Here is a 19,773-nt window from a genome sequence, read left to right on the forward strand (position 1 = left end):
TTGACATTCTATCTATCTTTTAAAAACTAGCTAAACAACAGTATGTGCTTTAGCTTAGACTCAAAAGTAGGCAGCTATTAATATTTGACTAAACCTGTCACACATCAGAATATGAACAAAATACTGCACGCTACAATGAAACATTTATGTGACAAACTTTTTTCTCTGGCACCAACTGACCTCCACTATATATGACAGTGTCAGTATTTCCTCAGACACCCAGAAGCCACACAGTCAACAGCTCAATTGATTAGTGAATTACTCAGTTGTTGTTTTTTTATTTAGTTGGTGTTATTAGTTGCTAGTTTAGTGCTTATTGGTATTTGGATAATGCCAATGTGAAAGTTTCATAAACAGTACAACCATTTGATATATAGTGAACTGGGGCTTTTGTTTGGAGGCCCTGGGGCAGTTGCCTGCTTTGCTCTGTGATCTAGCTTTGCCTCCAATTTGTAAAATTTGTAAAATTGTTTACTAATATAAACAATAATAAAGTTATTAATAAAGTAATTAATATGATCAATAATAAGGCCATCAATAATAATATAACCAATAATAAGTTATTAATATGATCATTAATAAAGGTAATTAATTATTTGTATACTAAATTATCAAATCATCAATAAGTGTAATCAATAATGAAAAAAGCACTTTTAAGTCAAAGGTCGTTAATATATCCAATTATAAAATAATTTATAAAGTAATGAAAATGTTCATCAATACATGTAATTAATAATCAATATAATCAATAATAACATATTTATTAAAAAACGTGAATATGATCATAATAAAGGTCATTAATAGTTAATATAATCAATAATAAAATCATTGATGAAAGTTGGTGACAGTAGCACTGACTCCAGATCAGCCGTTTGTTTAGTCAAACTGCGACTGTGCAGTCTCGTTTAGGTCGCGCGCTGATGACGTCTCTAGGAGAGGAGGTTCGGGTTTGCCACGTCGGTCTCTGTGCAACGCGTTGACACTGTTGCTCCTCCAGCCCGGGGGTAACTTTTAAACCCGTTTTATGCTCTCAGCCCGGGACAACGCCACCCTCCAGTACCGCCGGTGCGGTCGTAGCTCGTCTCCACACCAGTGAAGCCGGGGATACTGAAGCTGTGAGGCGGAGAAATGCCCGGCGCTGTGCGGACTCGTCTCACAACTGACTGATGCATCCTGGTCCAGCTCACTCCTCCGTGTGTTATCAATGTTGTGTGAGTACCAGAGGATTTACGAAGATTTTAAAAACTATCTAGGTTTGTTTTTGAGAGCTATCAGCCCGCTACAAGCTTACACCTTTGTCTCTGTTAAAGTGTGTTTCCAAGTTTCCGCCATGTACAAAATGACAGCGCTACCTGATGTCATGAGCTTTACTGCATGTCTTAGCAAGTCTGCAAAAAAAAAAAACCAACAAAACCCCCCCAAAAAAACAAACAAACACACAAACCGCCTAACAAAGTGTTCCTCAGAGAAAAGGTCTGCACAGTCACAACAAACACATAATTTCCACACGACTTTCTCCCGCTTCTTGGTCACTTTTCTTTCCTTATTCCAGCGGGAAAAGTTTTTGTTTTAAAAAAATAAAATAAAAACAAGAAAAGTGTTGCACTTCCACAAAATTACAAAATACTGCCCTGCAATCCCTCCGTTGTAGTTAATTTCTCTAGCTCACGGTTCCTGTTTTCACTTTTGACTTGCAGCTGTAATGTTGGTCCCCTGTGTGTGTGTGTGTGTGTGTGTGTGTGTGTGTGTGTGTGTGTGTGTGTGTGTGTATATGTATATGTGTGTGTGTGTGAACGACTGTTTCCTGTTGAACATTCACCTTTTAATATTGTTTATTATTAGAATATGCCTGTATCTGGGATGCCCCGACTGATCCACCGTCCGTCATGTTGGCGGATTTTTATTACAAATACGTGATCGGTAGATCGGAATCAATGCTCATGGATCACCTTAAAACCGATCACCTGTGGTTAATACTCTGGTGTCTGCCACTGAGAGAAGCACTGTGTCCTGTGTAGCTTAGTCCCGCCTCTGTTCAAAGTGTGGTCGTGCAACAGACCACCAAAACAAAACAACATGTCGGCCGTGTGGAACTTTTACTAACTGTGTCAGATTGAATAATTCACACCATCTGCAATGCATGTCAAAAATGATCGATATTGGCTGATCTCACTCATAGATGATCAGTATCGGGGGCACAAAAACGTGACCGCGGCATCCCTATCCTGCAGAGTGGGCCGTGTTATATCCATCGTGTTTCATAAGCCACATCACTAAGTTTGAACGTAGTATGTCATCAGGCTGCAGTTTGTTTTTCATTTCAGGAGTTTGTCACTGGCTGATGAAGTGGGGGCGGGACTACTTTTTTACCCACTGAGGAATAGTGATAAGAAAAAATTATACAGTAGTTGTTGAATATGAAGTTCAGTCGCACCTACCAAGGCTCATTTCAGCCTCTGTGGGTTCAACAATTAGCAGTTACTTTCATTATAGGTTAATTTCCAAATTATTTTCTCAATTAGTCGAGTAGTAATTTTCTAGGGCTGTAACTAACAATCATTTTCATTATGATTATCAATTAAACTGACAATGTTTTTTTGTTTTTTTTAAATTCAGTACAGTGTCACCTGTCACAAAGAAAATCATGAAATCCTTACATTTGAGAAGCTATAAATTTAAACATTTAAAAAACGTATTTACATGACTAAAACAATTATTTGATTATCAAAACAGTTTATCAAAATCTTCTGTCATTTGACTAATTAATTAATTGCCTAATTGTTGCAGCTTTAATTTTTTCTAGAACATTAAGTCAAGTATGTGTAGAACATCAGCAATTCAACTGTTTTACAATGATAAAAGTGTCAGGAAGTAATGAAAAATGTCCATCATTTTCCCTGAGTGTAGGATGTCTAGCTTTGTCCTCCCAACTGTCCAAAAATATTCAGTTTCCTATCACATAAGACAAGGAACAGCAGAAAACACTCACATTTGAGAAGCTGGAACCAGAGAACTTTCTGCATTTTTGTTTGAAAATGTACTTAAATGATTAATCAATTACCAAAATGATGTAGCAGTCTGCAACAGGGACATGCTTGTGAAGCTGTTTTGTATATTTCAAAACAACCGACTGTGCAGTAAATCATCCTGCCATGTCATCAATGTCCAAAAGGTGTGCTTATATAAATGATGTGATACATTTCACTCACAATGATTCATTTACAGTTTTAATGAAGTACTACCCTAGTGTTAAACTTAATAGGGTTGCATCTAATGATCATCTTCATAGTATTTTCTTGATTAATTGAGTAATTATCTGGTCTATAAATTGTGAAAAATGCTCATCATACATTACTTAAACCCAAGGTGTTGTCAACATGTCTTGTTTTGTCTGGCCAAGTCCAAAACCCAAACAGAGAAACAGACGAAGGCAGCAAATCTTTCACATTTGCGAAGTAGGAACAAGAGAATATTTCTCATTTTTGCAGAATAAATGAAGTAAACAATAAATTGATGATCAGAATAGATGCTGATTAATTTTCTGTTGATTGACTTGTCCATTATTCAATTTTTTTTCCTTCTGTGCTCCTTTTGAACACAATAATGTTGAAATGGTTAGTTGATTAATTCATTGTCAGTTGTTCAAAAATTAATTAACAATTTTGTTAAAGAATATGTCAAATCCCAAAGATTAGCTTGTTAGAAAATATCAGGATTTTCTGCTTTTTCAGTTTTTTTTTACTGTGTGTACTGTGTACAATGTTTTGTACTGTTGTTTGGACAAAACAAGACATTTGAAGATGTGACCTCAGGAATTCAGAAGAGATTTGTGACATGGCATTTAGCATAATAATACATTTCAAAGACTTAACTATTCATTGCTTACCCGCTAAAAACATTACTTGTTAATGACAACAATTGTTAGTTGCATCCTAAAATGTAAAGTGTAAACTTAAAACTTTGAATGAAACAGTCAATTCAAATTATTCAATACAACCAAAGAGTTTTGTAGGACTACACAGTGCATTGACATGAAAGAAAACAAGAAAGTGATGCAGAATTGCTGACAGACAATCACAAAGCAGGTCATCATCTTCTGCAATAGATTATTTATATCCTTCCACATCTGGATGATTAGTTTTTATGTGGGTGTGGGTGTGGATGTGGATGTGAAAGTGGTCTGTTCAAACATTTTCAGAGTGACACAGAGTGAGAACTAATTGACCTTTGTGACAACTGTTAATTGGAGAGGCCCATTTATAATTAATAACAACATATTTAATGGCTGCATTCCATTCACTTGTGTCACAGTGTTATTCTTGCTGGCTCGCTGATACCAAACATGGAGACGAGCCATTGTCAATGTTATTAGTTACACATATACTTTTCCTGATGTGACAAGTTAAAATGTGTGCTGTCACAAAGGCCTGTTATCAGCATTTATAAATTATACAGGTACTGAACGAATGAGTGACAATATACTCCTTGCCAGTCATTTCATGTAGACACACAATGAGAACTTGTAATTGCCCCTGCAAACTCCTCCAGGTTATTGTTTCCCAATGTGAGCTTAAGCAGGCAGACAGCATATATTAACAGGTCTGATACTCCGGGCAGGTGTAGATCGGTTGTGGCTCTATTTGCATTGTTAAGCAGTGGTTTGACAGTAGCCAGGAGTGTTGCCATCAGGAAGGCTTTGGGATGGTTCTCGGATCTGGTAGCAGAACTATTTCTATGAAGTGAATCCTTCAGGGGATGGTTAATTACTTTGAGTCAGTTTGTGAACACTTTATTAGCTACATCTAGCTAAAACTAATGCACTTTAATTCAAGAGTTCTGCAATAAAGCCTGCCTTCATGAAGGAAAATAGTTCAACAGCACCATGGCTGCACACCTGCTAAATAATTACCTGAGAGGTAACCCTGGCAGGTGTCCAAACGCTGACATGTGGAGCTGACATGGGACATGTCATGATAACATGTCATGTGTTTAACCTGAAGTAGGTTGGATAATGAAAGAACAAAGCAGTGCCACACAAACATTTTGGGGTTTTTGCTCTTTGCTTCTTTCAACCTCTGTGAATGAATGAGTGTGAATGTATTTGTATGTTTCAATGTTTGGCAGATTTTCAATGCTGACAAAAACAAACAGATTTAGAACCAAAACAATCAGACCTAGAAAGATTATTTCACAGGCGCTGCTTTTTTTTAAGGACACTCCTCCAACTCTCCTGGATACTTTTAATTCAACAGTAGTAAAGATCTGTTTGGCTTTATCTGGTATCAATAGCAGTAAAAGTAGAATATGTTCACTCACTCATTTTGGACCAAATGATTAATTGAGAAAATAATGGACAGAGAAATTGATAATGAAAATAACTGTTAGTTGCAGCCCTACTTTACTACTGGTTAGAACAGATATGTACTCTAATTGTACTTAAATTGGCTCGAGGGTGCTGTGCTGTGGCATTGTAAATGTTGATTGAGCCTCAGGTGTGTTTAGTAATGTTTTTCTTTTTAAATCATCTGTTTACTTTGTAACTTGTAACTCACATCTTTGTTGGTTTCCTCCACAGTGGCCTGTTTGTACATGGTGGCTCATTGAGGGGAAGGGGAGGAGTCCCAGCAGCTGTTGGTTGGTGGGCGGCATCCGTGGTTGCCACGGTAACTGGCGACAATGCCAGGAGGTCGCAGGGGCCCCAGCAGACAGCAGCTAAGTCGCTCTGCTCTGCCGTCCCTGCAGACTCTGGTTGGAGGCAACCTCGGCAATGGTACAGGCCTCAGGAACAGGTATGTGCACATCCTGACACACACCTGAAACAGGAGGGTTGCCGGAACATTTTTTGTATTACTCAAAATATCATGGGCCACTGCTGTTTGTTGTTATAGCTTCATGGGGATTTTGCTCCTGTGGCTTGAAATAATCATATACAGTTGTATGTAACTCCTAATGTTAATGCAGTGTTACCCTTTTTAATTGATTATTAAATATTTTAATTTGCCAAGTACTTTGTGACAAATAAACAATCAAACAATAACTGCAGATTTCAGCAGTTCCACAGTCTGATAACCCTCATGGTGTCAGTCATAGTCAAAAGATCTGGTATAAACTGTACTGATTATTTTGATATTACTGCAGTAGTATTTTACATGTGGTTGTCAAAACTGTTTTATTAAAGCTGCTGTGATATAAAACTGAACTTTGCTGCAGAACAAACTTCATTTGTCATCGTCCAGCGGTTTCACATCATACTTTCTGTTTCCTTGTTACTTTCGGTTTTATAGGAGCATTGCACAAAGTAATGCTGCCATTCTCTCTTTTGACACGGCCATCTCTGATGAAACATTACTGGAATTACCAATACATAAAACTGACCGACGTTTGTGCTTAGGTTCAGTGTGAGCTCCATGTAGTGAGCCGTCAGTCGATCCATGGGCTGTGAGCATAGAGGTTGCAGGTTGTTGCCATGCCAAAAAGCTGATTAAAATTTGTAGTGTGAGTTAACACAATGTACATATCAATAAGATTGCACAGTATATGCCCAGTTTTAATTTACTCTAGTCTTAGATCATGCACTTAACTGTTTGTTGGTAACTTTAACTAGTGAGAGATAAAAAAGGCAATTAATTGATTGATTTATTGGTTGATCAAGAAAAATCAGCTATATTTATTTTTTCATTATATTTATATTTATTAATTTCACTCACCATTCTGGTGGTTGGACAAAACATTAAAGTTGAAGGTGATACTTTGGATTCTGGGAAACTATGATGGAAAGTTTTCACTATTTTTTGACATTTCATTGACTAAATGAATGAATGAATTAAAATGGAGCGTAGTCTGTGAGTTAGGTCAAGCAGCCATCTCAAGTCTGCTGCATACTTTTGTCCCTTCAACAGGTATATAACCTGCCCTTTTAGTCATGACACTTCACTTAAGCTGTCAGTGTTCTGCTCACTCCATTGCTGTGGGCCTGCTGTCATAATGCTCATGCTGTTCATTTAGTATTTTAAAAGCTATTTCTTCAGCCAGCCCAGCATCCACCTGAAGTCTCTGAGTCTACCTTCCCTTCGGGGGGATTGTCGCTCGTCACTCCCTTTTGTGCAGAGCTTGGTGCAGACTGAAATTTACAAAAATAATCAGGAGATGACTCAATAATGGAAATAATCTTCAGGCACAGGTTTAATTCTAACAACTTCTCTCCTCTAAGCCACATCTTTAAAAAAAACATGAACATTTTCAGTGTTTGCCTTAGGATTTTTCATCAGCAGATATTAATAAAATCATTTTGATATATTTGTGCAGCAAAAATAAAATGTTTGTTTGCACTGTTTTTGAGTAATTAAATTTAGGCTTCAGCAGCCCATTCACATCCAAATAACTCCAAAGTGATGTCTCATTCATTTGCACACTGTACACATTTGTGCAAGCAGAGCAAACATTTGTGGATTTGTGCTCAAGTAATGATCTTTACACTAACTGGAGAAATAATGTTGCACAGGTTGTTGTTTTGTTTGCACAAATGTGCACAAACATTTTTCTGTGCATACACAAATAGTTAAATTTATATGCTGATCACATGAGGTGCCAACCTCATGGAGATGCAGTGCTTGCACAAGTTGCAGTAGTTGTATTTCTATGTGAATATTAATGAACCATGATAAACTCTTAACTAAGCTGGAACCTTATTGTGCAAATGTTTCTGTAGGTTTTATTCCACACAACTTGCAGCAGGTGTGATATGACACAAAGATATGTATCCTAGATATTTCTGAGTGTTTGTATTTTTTGTGTGTCTGCTTTCAGGAGCAGTAACTCGGTGGGTCTGTCAGCCCCTCCTCTCTCGGCCCTCATTACTCCGGAGCCAGTCCGCCACTCGAGGATCCCTCAGCTGCCCTTGGACAGCAGCCTGCTGTTTGAGTTCCTGCTCTTCCTTTATTTGCTGGTGGCCTTGTTTGTCCAGTACATCAACATCTACAGGACGGTGTGGTGGTACCCATATAGCCACCCTGCTGCCTCTACCTCGCTTGTAAGAACACACACACTTAACACACACCATCAGCTCGGATGTTTCTGGCAATTTCAAATCATGTCTTTTTCCTTTGTACCTTTCAAAAGGAAACCACAGTGACCCAAAACTTGTGCACTTGATAACCAAAAACAGAGCCCATTATAATTAATTAATTAGTATTTTGAAAATTAAAAACTGAGTGAAATCGGATTATATAAACTCCATGTGCAGTATGAACTCTCAGTAGCTTCTTTTTTCACTTTACTTTCATTTTTCTTTAGTTTGAATTTTTGTAAACAGTGCTGTGCTGGAGCCCTTGTGTAATATAAACTATGATAAAAAGTGTCTTTGTGTCTTGTGCAATGGGAAACACAACTTTACCCGTTATCCTTTTCTTTTGATTAAGAAAAGGGTAAAGGCCAAAAAGTTTAAAAGTTTTATAGAACGCCACTGGATGAGTCCATAACATAATATAACAGATTTTTATTGGGCAGTTTCAGGCCTAATCAGGCCCAAGCGTAATAAATCTTGGACCATATCATTGTATGATCATAATATTAACATGAATTTTGGTTCTTTTGAACAGCTTAGAGCACATTGTTATGGGAATCTACAGGTCAGAAACTATTCCCTGTAACTGACTTCTTCCTCTTGTGTCCTTCCCCATCGTATTTAGACTCCATCTTTAAATGTGACCCAGATGCAAAAAGAAGTATCATCTATAAGTTGCTTATCAGATAAATACATTAAAAAAATACTTACAAAATTTCATGAGGTGTGGGGAAAAAATAATTCATATACATATAATCTACTCGTCATCTACCTGCCTTGAACATGCAAAAGTGCAGTTCAAAACAGTACATTGGCTTCACTCTCTAAAGTAAGACTAGAGCAGATTAAGGGGATAAAAGGATCAACTCAGAAAACTTATGCTGCCTGGCATTTTTAACTTTCTTTAAAATGCGGACGAACTGGATTTGTATCTTCATTTTCTTATTTATTTATTTACCTATTTAACTGCTCATTTAGATATTCCTTATTTGTTTTAATCATCTGTTATTTTTTTACCCACTGTTTGATTTGTATTTGTAATTATTTATATTTTTTATTTATTGCTATTTGCCTCATTTTTGGCCTGAAGTCTTCTTGTGTTGGCTTCACATGTTGTGTAATGTACGGTGTATATGTTGTTGTCGATCATATATTGTGGTGAAATAGAACAATTCAAAAATGTCATAATGGAAAACTGATTCTAGCCTTTTTCTTCTCTGTGCAATTCTCCTACAGAACTTTCATCTAATAGACTACCACCTGGCTATCTTCATCACAGTCATGTTGGCCAGGAGGCTAGTTTGGACTATAGTTTCAGAGGTAAACACACAGACCTGTATATACAAACAGCTAACAGATTTTTAGTACACATCGCCCCTGTGGGAGCTGAGCCCCTGATGATGGCAGCATTGGTGCCACAGTTTCTCTGATATCTGACTTATTGTCTTCTTATTGTGTTGTCTGTCTCGTCCAGGTGTCTCAGAGCAGCGGAGGATCACTGCTCCGTTATGTGGTTCTCATCGCAGCTCGGCTCTGCCTGCTGACCATGTGTGGCTGGGTTCTGTGCTGGACACTGGTCAACCTCTGCAAGAACCACTCTGTGCTCAACCTCCTCTTCCTAGGATACCCGTGAGTCTTTGACCCCCCCCACCCCCAAAACCCCAACCCTCAGGATAGGATATGCTTGAACAAGCTGTCATCTGATCATGTCTCAAAGCAAATGTGGTTATACCTGTTCTAAATGGCCGCACTTAAAGGCAACACAAAAGGTTTGCCATCATAGAGAGGGGCAAGATGCAATGAATCATACAAATGGTGATAATACTGCGCACCTACAATCTTTCTCTGAGGCATTCGTATGTACTACAAACTGGGACTTTACCCCACAAGTTCAAACGCCACATACTTTCTCACCTCTGTACACTCCGCTCTGTGCAGCAAGTCTGAATGTGGGATTGTCAGATTTGAAGATCCTGACATTGTAAAGGTGTGGGTGTAAGCATAGTGAAATTTTAACTCACCTGCACACACTCACAGGTATTGGAGTGGGTGGAGCCAAGGTGGCGACTGGTTGAAATCTAGTTTGCCACCGTCTCGATGCGCAGGAACCACAATCCTCTGATCATCGCAATTGTCATATCAGCTTATCTTTGCTCAGTAAGTGTATGTGACAGAAAGGTCAATCAGATGCAAAATGTTACTTTCATGCACAAACCATGACATTGCTAGGAGCGTTTTTAAAAACAAAACTAAAGGTATTTCTGGACCTACCTTCCCTTAAAGTGTCAATTTTAAATATGCATTATTTATATTTTCACATCATACATCTCCTTCTCATCCTGCCATCATTTAAAACTCGCTGTTCTTGTGTCTTCGTTCACTCACCGCCCTCCTTCCCTCAATGCCAGATTTGGTGTGTACGTCCCGCTCTGCTGTTTCCATCAGGAGGGAGGCAAAAGCCAAACGACTCCGGCTGACTGCGATTACCCAGCCGACCACCAGCAGACTGACCTAACAGAGACCCCGTTCTTTAGACCACGTGACTTTCTCTTCCTGTTACGAGAGAACCTCAGAGAGCAGTTCTCCAGCCCCCCGCACATGCCCACTCACACCTGCCCACCACACACACACTCACACACGCCGGAGTTGATTCGAGCCGAGGTGGAGGAGCTGAAGAGCGACTTCAACCGTCGAATCAAGGAAGTGCTATTCAACTCGCTGTTCAGTGCTTATTATGTAGCCTTCCTGCCTCTCTGCTTTGTCAAGGTTGGTATCTGTCACTTGTGTTTTTTTTCCCCTTTAAGATTTTATTGTTGATTTTTCAGACATTTTTGTGCTCCACTATTCCTTCAGTACCTCTCAAGTTGCTGAATTTTAGGTTAATTTATGCATCTCTGGTACTTGTATTTCCATAGAGCACTCAGTACTATGACATGCGTTGGTCATGTGAGCATCTGATCATGGTGTGGATCAATGCATTTGTGATGCTGATGAGTCAGCTGCTGCCCCCCAGCTACTGCGACCTGCTTCATCGCTCGGCAGCCCACCTGGGCCGCTGGCAGAAACTGGAGCACGGCTCGTACAGCAACGCACCTCAGCATGTGTGAGTGGCCCCTTGTGCACACTTTTGTACACTCCCAGAGGTTTCAAAAATGACTCTGTCAATGGTTTGTGTGTAACTGTGGTGTTAATATGTTTTTCAGATGGTCAGAAAGCACTATTTGGCCTCAGGGGGTGTTGGTACGACACAGTCGATGCCTGTATAAGGCAGTCGGACCCTCTAATGTTGCTCTTCCCTCTGATGTTTCCCATGCAAGATTTTATGTGAGTATCTGTACCTTTGTATCATAGTTACAATGGATGTAACCTGTAAATTATTCACTAGCTTTAGAGTGGACAAAATAATAACACCTTTACAATATGATACAACAATAGCATAAACTGCACATCTGTAGAGTTGGTTCCCTGCAGCCCATTAAAACTGAAAAAAACACCACCCATGATAACGTCAGCAGAAATGATACTTTTATCACACAGCTACTTATGTAATGAGTTCAGCTGGATCTGGACCTCTGTGTTAAGGCTCTGGGCCGTACATGTCATGTCTACATGTGTAGGCTGTGACGTTACACCAAAACCTCTAAAAGTTCCTGATGTTGGTAGAAGTGGTAGGTAGGAGTATAGTAAAGCATGATATGGCGCAATCATGTGCGTTACATGCACTTAATATTTTTGTAGTGATATCAGTGTTATGGCCCCGTCAAGTATAAATCCAGCTTTAGGCAACTTTTATAACATCATTTAGTACCAATGTCACTTGTAGGCGGACCATGGTCCAACTGCAGACCCAGAGACTATTTTGACTTATAACCTATAAATTATTGAGAATTATTAAATTTTCACAGACTGTTTCTATTTTAACCAGCGCAGCTTTTTTAGTTTTTATGGCACTGGTTTAGTGGCCTAGGAAACTCGCAGACCAATTGGGTCCAGGGGAGAGACACGATGAGATGAGATGAGATGAGATGAGACAGGAGGAATAGTCAGAGTAATAAGTGGGGAAATGGGGGAGTGGGATATAAGAGGGAAAGGAGAGAAAGGGAGGCATTAGTGCTGTTCAGTTGTTAAGATGTTTTTAGACCGTTAAGATGTGAAATGGAGTTAATAAAAAGAAGAAGAAGGGAAACTCAACCTTGAGTTATTTTTTTCTAAAATTAAGATGCACATTTTTGAAAAGCTCTTTGTCATGTATTCATTACAGTACTTATTTTCCTTGAAATGAGGAAATAACATTTAATTATTCCAGTTCGCTTTTCTCTCTGAGTTTTCTGTTATCACTATGCTATCTACAGAAAAGGTTTAAAACGCCACAAAAGTCTCACGGGGGTTTTTCTGGATCTTGCAGCTGCATCTCATGGTCCATAAACAGATTGCGTTTGCTCAGTTGTAGAAGAGATGGTGTAGCTCTAGTGTCAAAGTTTTTTTAATTAAGTAATTACGACTTAAAGCCAGTAGGTCTGAGTTGATTACATCAATGACTGAATAGTTATTTCAGAGAAGAGCTCAGAGCCACAGCTCTGCCTCTGTAGCTTAATCCACCGTGTCTGTCACAGAGACCGGGTACAGGGGCTGCCTGTATAAATCCTATATTGTATTACATTTTATCATTATTATTATTATTATTACAGTTTATTTTGTATGTCCACCGCTGTATATCAAATCTTAGCATGACCCTATATCTTTTTCCTGTCTGTTGGTCCTCCAGTTCCTGTTTCACAAGCCATTGCGGATCCTGAACCTGCTGCTCTGGATCGAGTCGAGTGTGGTTGTGTACCAGTTATACTCTCTGCTGCGCTCTGAGCGCTGGAACCACACTTTGTCTCTGGGCCTTATTCTCTTCTGCAACTACTATGTCCTTTTTAAACTGCTCCGAGACCGCATTGTGCTGGGCAAAGCTTACTCCTACCCACTGTCCTCCAACAGTTTGGGGCTGAAATCGCAGTAAAGGCTCCGCTCAGTGAGACCTCACCTACGAACTCTGGATTTGGAGGGGAAATGGGTGGAGGACTGGTAAAGCGGAAGACTGGAGGGTTGTTGAACGCTCACGCTTGGAGGTTAAGGGACAGACTGTGAACTCATAATTGTGTTTTGATACGGTTCTATTTTTAATGCAATGTTTATACCTATTTAAAAGAATATTTTTATTTTGTATACTATTTCGAGTTACGCCGGGCATTACCACACTGACAACATTAGCATGTTGTGTTATGTTGTTGCTAGGCGTCAGGGAAGTTAGGGAATGCCAGGAGGTGACTTTCACCAAAGATATTTTAAGTGCAGGTGGCCAATCACAGAGCGGACTTGGCCTCTGACGGTCACTTAAACCAGATGAGCGATTCAGAGCAGTGGAAGGAGTCGAGCCTGAGATCCTGAATCCTGATTGGCCCATATTCTGCTTGAACCTTGAGGCTCCCAAATCTAAAATCTGGAACCAGTTGCTGTTTGGGGTAGCATTGCTGCAGCAATTAAAGCTGATTGTTTGTCACTGCTCTTTAAGGAATAGTTCGACATTTTGGAAAATGTCCTTCTTTTCTTTCAGGCAAAGAATGAGAGGATCAGTATCACTCTCATGTCTGTACAGTAAATATGAAACCTGTGCAATTTTTTTGCTTTTTTTTTTTCGTATGGATTAAACAAAATTCACTCACTGCTAGTTGTAGCTTTGTCTTCACTGTACAGACATGAGGTATTGATTTACTTACCAGAAAGAGAATAAATGAATTTCCCAAAATGCCCAATTATTCTTAAAGCTGACCCTTAGTGTGGATTTTTACCACAATGTCAAATAAAACTTTGATTGACTTGAGATCGGTCTGTATGTAAAACACCTTAGGTACTCCCATCTACTGCCTCTGCAGAAAATGCTGTATTCTTCCTCATTCATGTTTCTTACCTTTTACTATCAGTATCTGCTTGTTTCACATCGTTGACTATCTGGAGGGGCAGTTACAGCACCAGGCTATATAAAATTTCACAAGGCTGCCAACAAGTGAGAAGGGATTCAGATGCTATTGGTGTGTTTTTCAGCCGTGCCTGCCCCGGTTCTGGTTATTTGAGTTCTTAAAAGCCATCCAGACACTTTATTTTGTAGATTTCCGGTGCCTGAATGCTTAAACCATACTGGAAGTGAGGACCATATCACATCAGGTCCATCTCTTTGTGGATTGGATGCATATAACAGAACGAATGTGGCTATTAGAAAAGTATTTTGTTGTCCCCAGATCTAACCTTTCATTCACTGCAAATATGTCAGTCATCACGTTCTTATATGGATTAGACAGCAGACGATATTTAACAGTGACATTTCCATTGGGGATAAATTCAAAATCAAAGGGTGAAGACAGCTGGAGGGGAAAGACTGTATGTGTCACCTCATTACCAGTTCATGTATTTTTGGTTACCAGACCGGTGTTACAAACAGGTTGCCTTGCATGTTGTTGCCTTTCTCTTCAGTCACACTTCGTGAACATCCTTTTAACTCTTAAGTGGGTTCCTCTTTGTGAGCCTCCACTCCTCCGCCGGCTCTAATCTGCAGGCAGTGCATAACTTCGGGCAGTATTAAGTGTTAGTGTCACAGCCCGTTAGCTGTTCAGTATTCAGATAGAAATCAATACAACTTGAGCAGAAAAGCCTTTTTTATCCGTCTGAGAGGGAAATGCGAAAATCAATGTTTCCTGTGCTGTTGTGAATTTCATATTGAATGCTTCAGTCAAGTTTTAGGTTGAGTGTAAATGAGGTGGAGGAAGCTACTTTTGAGCTGAACCAGCGTGCGTATCTGGATCACAGAAGAAGTGTGACGAATCTTTGATTAAACTCAAATTTCATTCATGTGCCCATTATTCTGCTTTATCTGCAAACTCAGCCCTTAATTCAGCCTTTTGCTGCTCATGTTTTGTTTGTGCTCATGTTCCACTTGAATGTAGCAAATTTTGCAGCTGAACGGTTCTGTTGACTTGAATTGGCATGTTTTTGTAATTTTGATAGCGATAGCCTTCAATTGAGCACGATCACAGAAAGATCAGTTTTGAATGGGTGTTCTTACTTACAGTTCTTACTTGAATGTTTACTCCTTCCTTAAATAACACACATTCTGCCGGCTTTGTTTTGGTTTAGAGAAACCCATAAGATCACAGCTGGAGAACAGAATTGAGGAGTGAGATTTGGAAAGATATAAATCTGTGCTCCCTCTAGTTAGAAAAATTGTCAAATTGAGTCGCAGAGTTGGTTTTCTATGTGCCATATCCCAGGATTAAGACTCCTGGCTGAGCGTGTTGGAGCTGGAAAAGTCATAGGAGCTGGTCCTCATATTTCGGTTTTTTACAGTGTTCAGTTTCCCCCACAGCATTTCTGAAAATGCTTTTTGACATCTGAAATAAAACAAATGGTGTTTCAACCAAGAATGTGCATTTGTATTTATGTGTATAAAATATGTTTCATGAGAAAACTGTGAAGAAATATGTGACACATTTGCATATTTCAAAGCATATATTTCATTAAATTTGTCTTCGGTTTCGGAACCACAAATAATGTCAATGTCACAAATGCAAGGAGAAAGTAAAAAGTGCTCATGTAGGCCTAGGCGAGGTCAGCATAATCTTCATTGTAGAGACCTGCAGTGTTTTATCTTTGCCACCAGAGGGAGCTAAGCATTAAAGTACAACAAAATGAACTTCATGTAACAGGTCATCTGCAGTTGTTAAACATCTATGTGACAAGTTGAATGTTCTTCCAAAACTTCACTGTTGATTTAGCTGACAGAGTACACTATGCCTGTAGATAACTAGTGAGTCCACTGAGAGGAGATATATGATAGCTCGGAGAGAAACAGTTGGCGCCTTTGGTAGCTGACATGTACATTCATCCACAAAAGTCATTTTCAGTAGAAAAAAAGTTTAACAGTGCAATCTTTAGTGTAGCTCAAGAAAAAAGGGTTATGATGCGTAGAGAAACAGCTTTTCCAGTTCTGCTGCTTAGGTTGTACTCCAAAACATCTTTTTACATCAGTCCATGTTCCAGATGGAGCTTGCAGATAACTTTGTTATCCAGATGAATGTTCCAAGAAGCAGAAAAGCCTGATTCTGTTCTGCAAAACCACCTGACCACAATGTTCCCCCAGTTAACACAAATATAACATTTTCATGTTTTAGAAATGTGAAGATGTAAAACTAAGCATAAATGAAACAAATGCACGCTGTTTACATAATTCAGTGCTGTTACAGGATTTGTGTCTGTCTTTACTGATATTGGCATCTGAGAGTAGGGGCAACAATATTTTGATATTTATATTGATGTCATGTCAGTGCTACAAGTAGTGGGGTGAAAGGTGTCGATTCTTGCAGCCTCGATATTCCAGAAAGATGTACGAGGATGTAGTTACACCCCTGTGTCATCCTCACTCCACCTTCTCCTCACCCCTCTCTGCAGTCCACAAAGTTCCCTTTTATCCAGTAACAGATCTGAGCATATTTGAGCGGGGTGATTCTCACCGCTACATTAAATTCCTGAGACGCCCCTTGTCGCTCCACCCACTGATGCCCGGAAAACACGCCTATCACCTTCCGCTCCCAGCGCCGACGCCTCCCATCCCACATCCGGGCATATACTCCTGACCCACTGGCCCCGGGTTGAGCATCACAGTGCTGGTACAGCAGATCTGATGTCTCCTCACCGGCCCGACAGAACCGATACACCAGCTGGCCTGGACGGTCATTGTCAAATCCTGAGAAGTGGACCCGATGACCAGGCAGCTTCTGAGCCGGGGGGCTGACTCCTAGCTTCATGTGGCGGCGTTTGTGGGGTTTCTTGAGTTCAAGCAACGCGTAGTCATAGTCCATTCCAATGTCATTGGCATTCCCTTTAATCCATCCTTTGGGAACATGGGTGCGCTTGGCTCTGATCCACTGGAACTTCATTTTGTTGTTGGTTGGTGGGGCGTAAGGATCAGGACCACCTTCAACATGGTTGGTGAAGTTGGAGGGAAGGTAAAAGGAGGCAGGCTGTGTGACCCGCTGCTTGGGTTTTAAAAAGCCAACGCGAAGCTTCTGGGCTCCTTTCACGTAGTTTTTACCATCATGAACACAATGAGCGGCTGTGAGAACATGACGGTCCCCCACCAGTGTACCGGAGCACCCAGTGGACAGTTTGACAGCCACTGAGAATGGATATTTAAGCAGGAAGTTCTGTCCAGCAATGCTAAAACGCCCATCATGGCCAAAGATCTGTCGCTTTCTCCTGACATGTGACTGCCCAGCCTTTTCAGAAGACCCTGAGGAGTAGGCCGGACTGGTGTTAGAATTGAGGTTGTAGCCATAGATCCCAACGGCAGTCTCAGTTAGTTGACCATCAGAGTGGAGAGTCTCATAGGACAAAAGACGCCGCAGGTCCCAGTAGCTTGGTTGAGGGGCTCTTTTGTGGCATTCTGGGTCACAGGGGGAGGTGACATCCAGACGGGCCGGAGACAGGAAGTGAGGGGCAGGCCGAGGCTCCGTGTTCTGTGGGAGGACCACAGGGACACGCTGGGGAATCCACTGGGGGCGAGAGGAGGAGGAGAAAACAGGGGGAAGAAGGAGGAGAAATAGGAGGGGGGTAAACCTGTGGATGGGCAGGAGGAGAGAATAGGTGAACTACTGTACTAAGAAAAAAGAAGTGTATTAGACCCAACTTTTCTGCAGAGCCCATGTGTTTGTGGTCAGACCGGATGTCTGGGCCTCTCTTACTGTCTGCATGAAAAACATCCTCATTCCTAACAGCAGCATCATGGACTTATAATCACAAGCATGGGAGCTGAGGGAAAGTATTTCAACTTGAAGAATTTTTATCTGCGCTGGAATTTGGCAACTGTAAACTTCCACTGTTTTTAATGCTGCAAATATGACAGACAGGGCAAAGATCAGGCCTTACTAGGCTCTGATGGAAAATTCCTTAAGTTGTCTAGGGGATTGGCCTTAAGCCAGCAAGAGTGGCTGGGTAACAAGCCATAGTTTTGTATCTTAAACACACTTGCACCTTCCTCTCTCACTGGGACTACAATATACAGCACTCTGTCATGGAAGTGGCGCAGAGATAGAGCCTAGAAAAGTCTCCTGTAAAATAAAAAATCGTACATGTGTGTTCCAACTTATACAGCACATAAAGACCATATTAAATACCTGTATTTCAGGAGGAAAAAAAAGATTCTTGGAAAAAACATTATTCATCCATCGTTTGTAATTAATTAATTAAATTCATTTTTTCTGACTTCGTCTCATATAGGCCTATAAATAGTTTACACTGCTTACTGCGTTACGCACAGACGAATCTGACATAGAGGTGACTTACCTGGGGGGCGCAGACCGGGAGCGCATGGTTTCACGTCTGCAGGTGAACTGTTGGCTGAACTCAGAGTAAAACCCCTTCAAACCAGAGCTGGCAGAGCCTGCGGTGGGAGTTTAACTGGCGAACACCCCAGCTGCAAAAGGAGACCAGTCTTCTTCTCGACTCTTCTCTCAGGAACTGACGGCTTTATTTAATCCGTGACAGTCTGGAGTTGTCCAAAAGCAGCAGCCGGGTCGACAGCGGAGGAATCGGATCATTGTGCGCTGCAGGAGGAGGTGGTCTCCTGTCTGTGTGAGCTCACTGTGCTGTGGGATATGCAGGATATACAGCGCGCGTGTATCCGACCCCAACAAGGTCACGTGACATCACATCACTGCTGCTGGTCGTAAGTTTACGGCTGGTCCGTATCTCTTCATCAGAGGTCTCAGTTCAATAATAAATAAGCTTGTAATCATCCTCGGATCGAATACAGGTTTGTGTTTTGCAGTTAAACATGATGCATTTGTTATTTGTACGTTTGGACCAAATAACATGCGGCTCTGACGAATGTCTCACTCAGGAGTGCAACTGATTATTTCCTCTGGATAATATTAATAACAGATACGTTTTTTTTTTTTAAATCCAAAAAACAATAACAGATGCCCATGCAAGTTTCCTGCGACCAAGAAGGCACATTTTCTTTGTCTGAACAATAAAGAATTCAGCTGAAACAGATGACAGTTGTATTTTCTTATTTTAGGAGATTATAGGTATCAGCTAATTGTGTTGATTCAGTGTCAGCCTTAGTGTAAAATTCTTTATAGAGCATAAAAAAACAACTGTTGACCGAAGTGATTTACAAATGCAGTTGGGTAGAAACATAAAAATAATAATGAAAATCAATAAAAGCATGAAAATCTGTACAAGGTCAAGTACAAGTATAAAGTATAAAACAGGAATATTTCACAGATAACAAACGACTAATAGCAACAGAGTCACCCGTCATGTCTTCAGTGGCCATCAAAATAACATTAAATTAAAGTGGCACAATACATTGGTTATTAAAATGGTCATTGATTAATTTTCTGTTAGTCGGCTTCTTGTTTTACCAGCTAATACTTCAGCACTAATCTCTACATCCTTTTTGTGAGTTATGAGTACGACTTACTTTATAGTTGTGTATAGTGGCTGTATAATGTACAGCATTAATTGTATCTATTGTAGAATGAGGAATTCTGTGTCTAATATTTCTGAATAGTGATTTTACCTTGTAATCCTTTGGCTCCCATAGATTATGGTATTATTCTATCTTGCAGGCCATATTTTTCCGTATATTTTTTTAGTGCTGTTATTTGATA

General features: G+C 40.2%; 2 protein-coding genes across 2 annotated transcripts; one reads left to right on the forward strand and one right to left on the reverse strand.

The window, feature by feature from the left end:
• Positions 1-845: 845 nt before the first annotated feature.
• Positions 846-15,522, forward strand: tmem39a (transmembrane protein 39A). The gene is made up of 9 exons (XM_056373480.1): positions 846-1,211; positions 5,576-5,789; positions 7,807-8,029; positions 9,299-9,382; positions 9,537-9,691; positions 10,471-10,828; positions 10,978-11,165; positions 11,266-11,386; positions 12,828-15,522. Exons 2-9 carry the CDS (start codon positions 5,677-5,679, stop codon positions 13,065-13,067), a joined length of 1,482 nt encoding a protein of 493 aa, XP_056229455.1. The 5' UTR covers positions 846-1,211; positions 5,576-5,676; the 3' UTR covers positions 13,068-15,522.
• Positions 15,520-18,789, reverse strand: LOC130167376 (serine protease 23-like). The gene is made up of 2 exons (XM_056373493.1): positions 18,440-18,789; positions 15,520-17,713 (listed from the first exon to the last, which is right to left on the reverse strand). The coding sequence occupies exons 1-2, from the start codon at positions 18,463-18,465 to the stop codon at positions 16,531-16,533; spliced, it is 1,209 nt and encodes a 402-aa protein (XP_056229468.1). The 5' UTR covers positions 18,466-18,789; the 3' UTR covers positions 15,520-16,530.
• Positions 18,790-19,773: the final 984 nt, after the last annotated feature.

This window comes from Seriola aureovittata, chromosome 1, assembly GCF_021018895.1.
Source record: "Seriola aureovittata isolate HTS-2021-v1 ecotype China chromosome 1, ASM2101889v1, whole genome shotgun sequence".
NCBI classification, from domain to species: Eukaryota; Metazoa; Chordata; class Actinopteri; order Carangiformes; family Carangidae; genus Seriola; species Seriola aureovittata.

Excerpts from the sequence above, each read along its gene's own strand:
- LOC130167376 (XM_056373493.1), bottom strand. The coding sequence starts at position 18,465 with ATGCGCTCCCGGTCTGCGCCCCCCAG. Across the intron at positions 17,714-18,439 it reads TCCCGGTCTGCGCCCCCCAG|GTTTACCCCCCTCCTATTTC; the intron begins GTAAGTCACCTC and ends GCCCATCCACAG.
- tmem39a (XM_056373480.1), top strand. The coding sequence starts at position 5,677 with ATGCCAGGAGGTCGCAGGGGCCCCAGCAGACAGCAGCTAAGTCGCTCT. Across the intron at positions 8,030-9,298 it reads CTGCTGCCTCTACCTCGCTT|AACTTTCATCTAATAGACTA; the intron begins GTAAGAACACAC and ends ATTCTCCTACAG. Across the intron at positions 11,387-12,827 it reads TTTCCCATGCAAGATTTTAT|TTCCTGTTTCACAAGCCATT; the intron begins GTGAGTATCTGT and ends TTGGTCCTCCAG.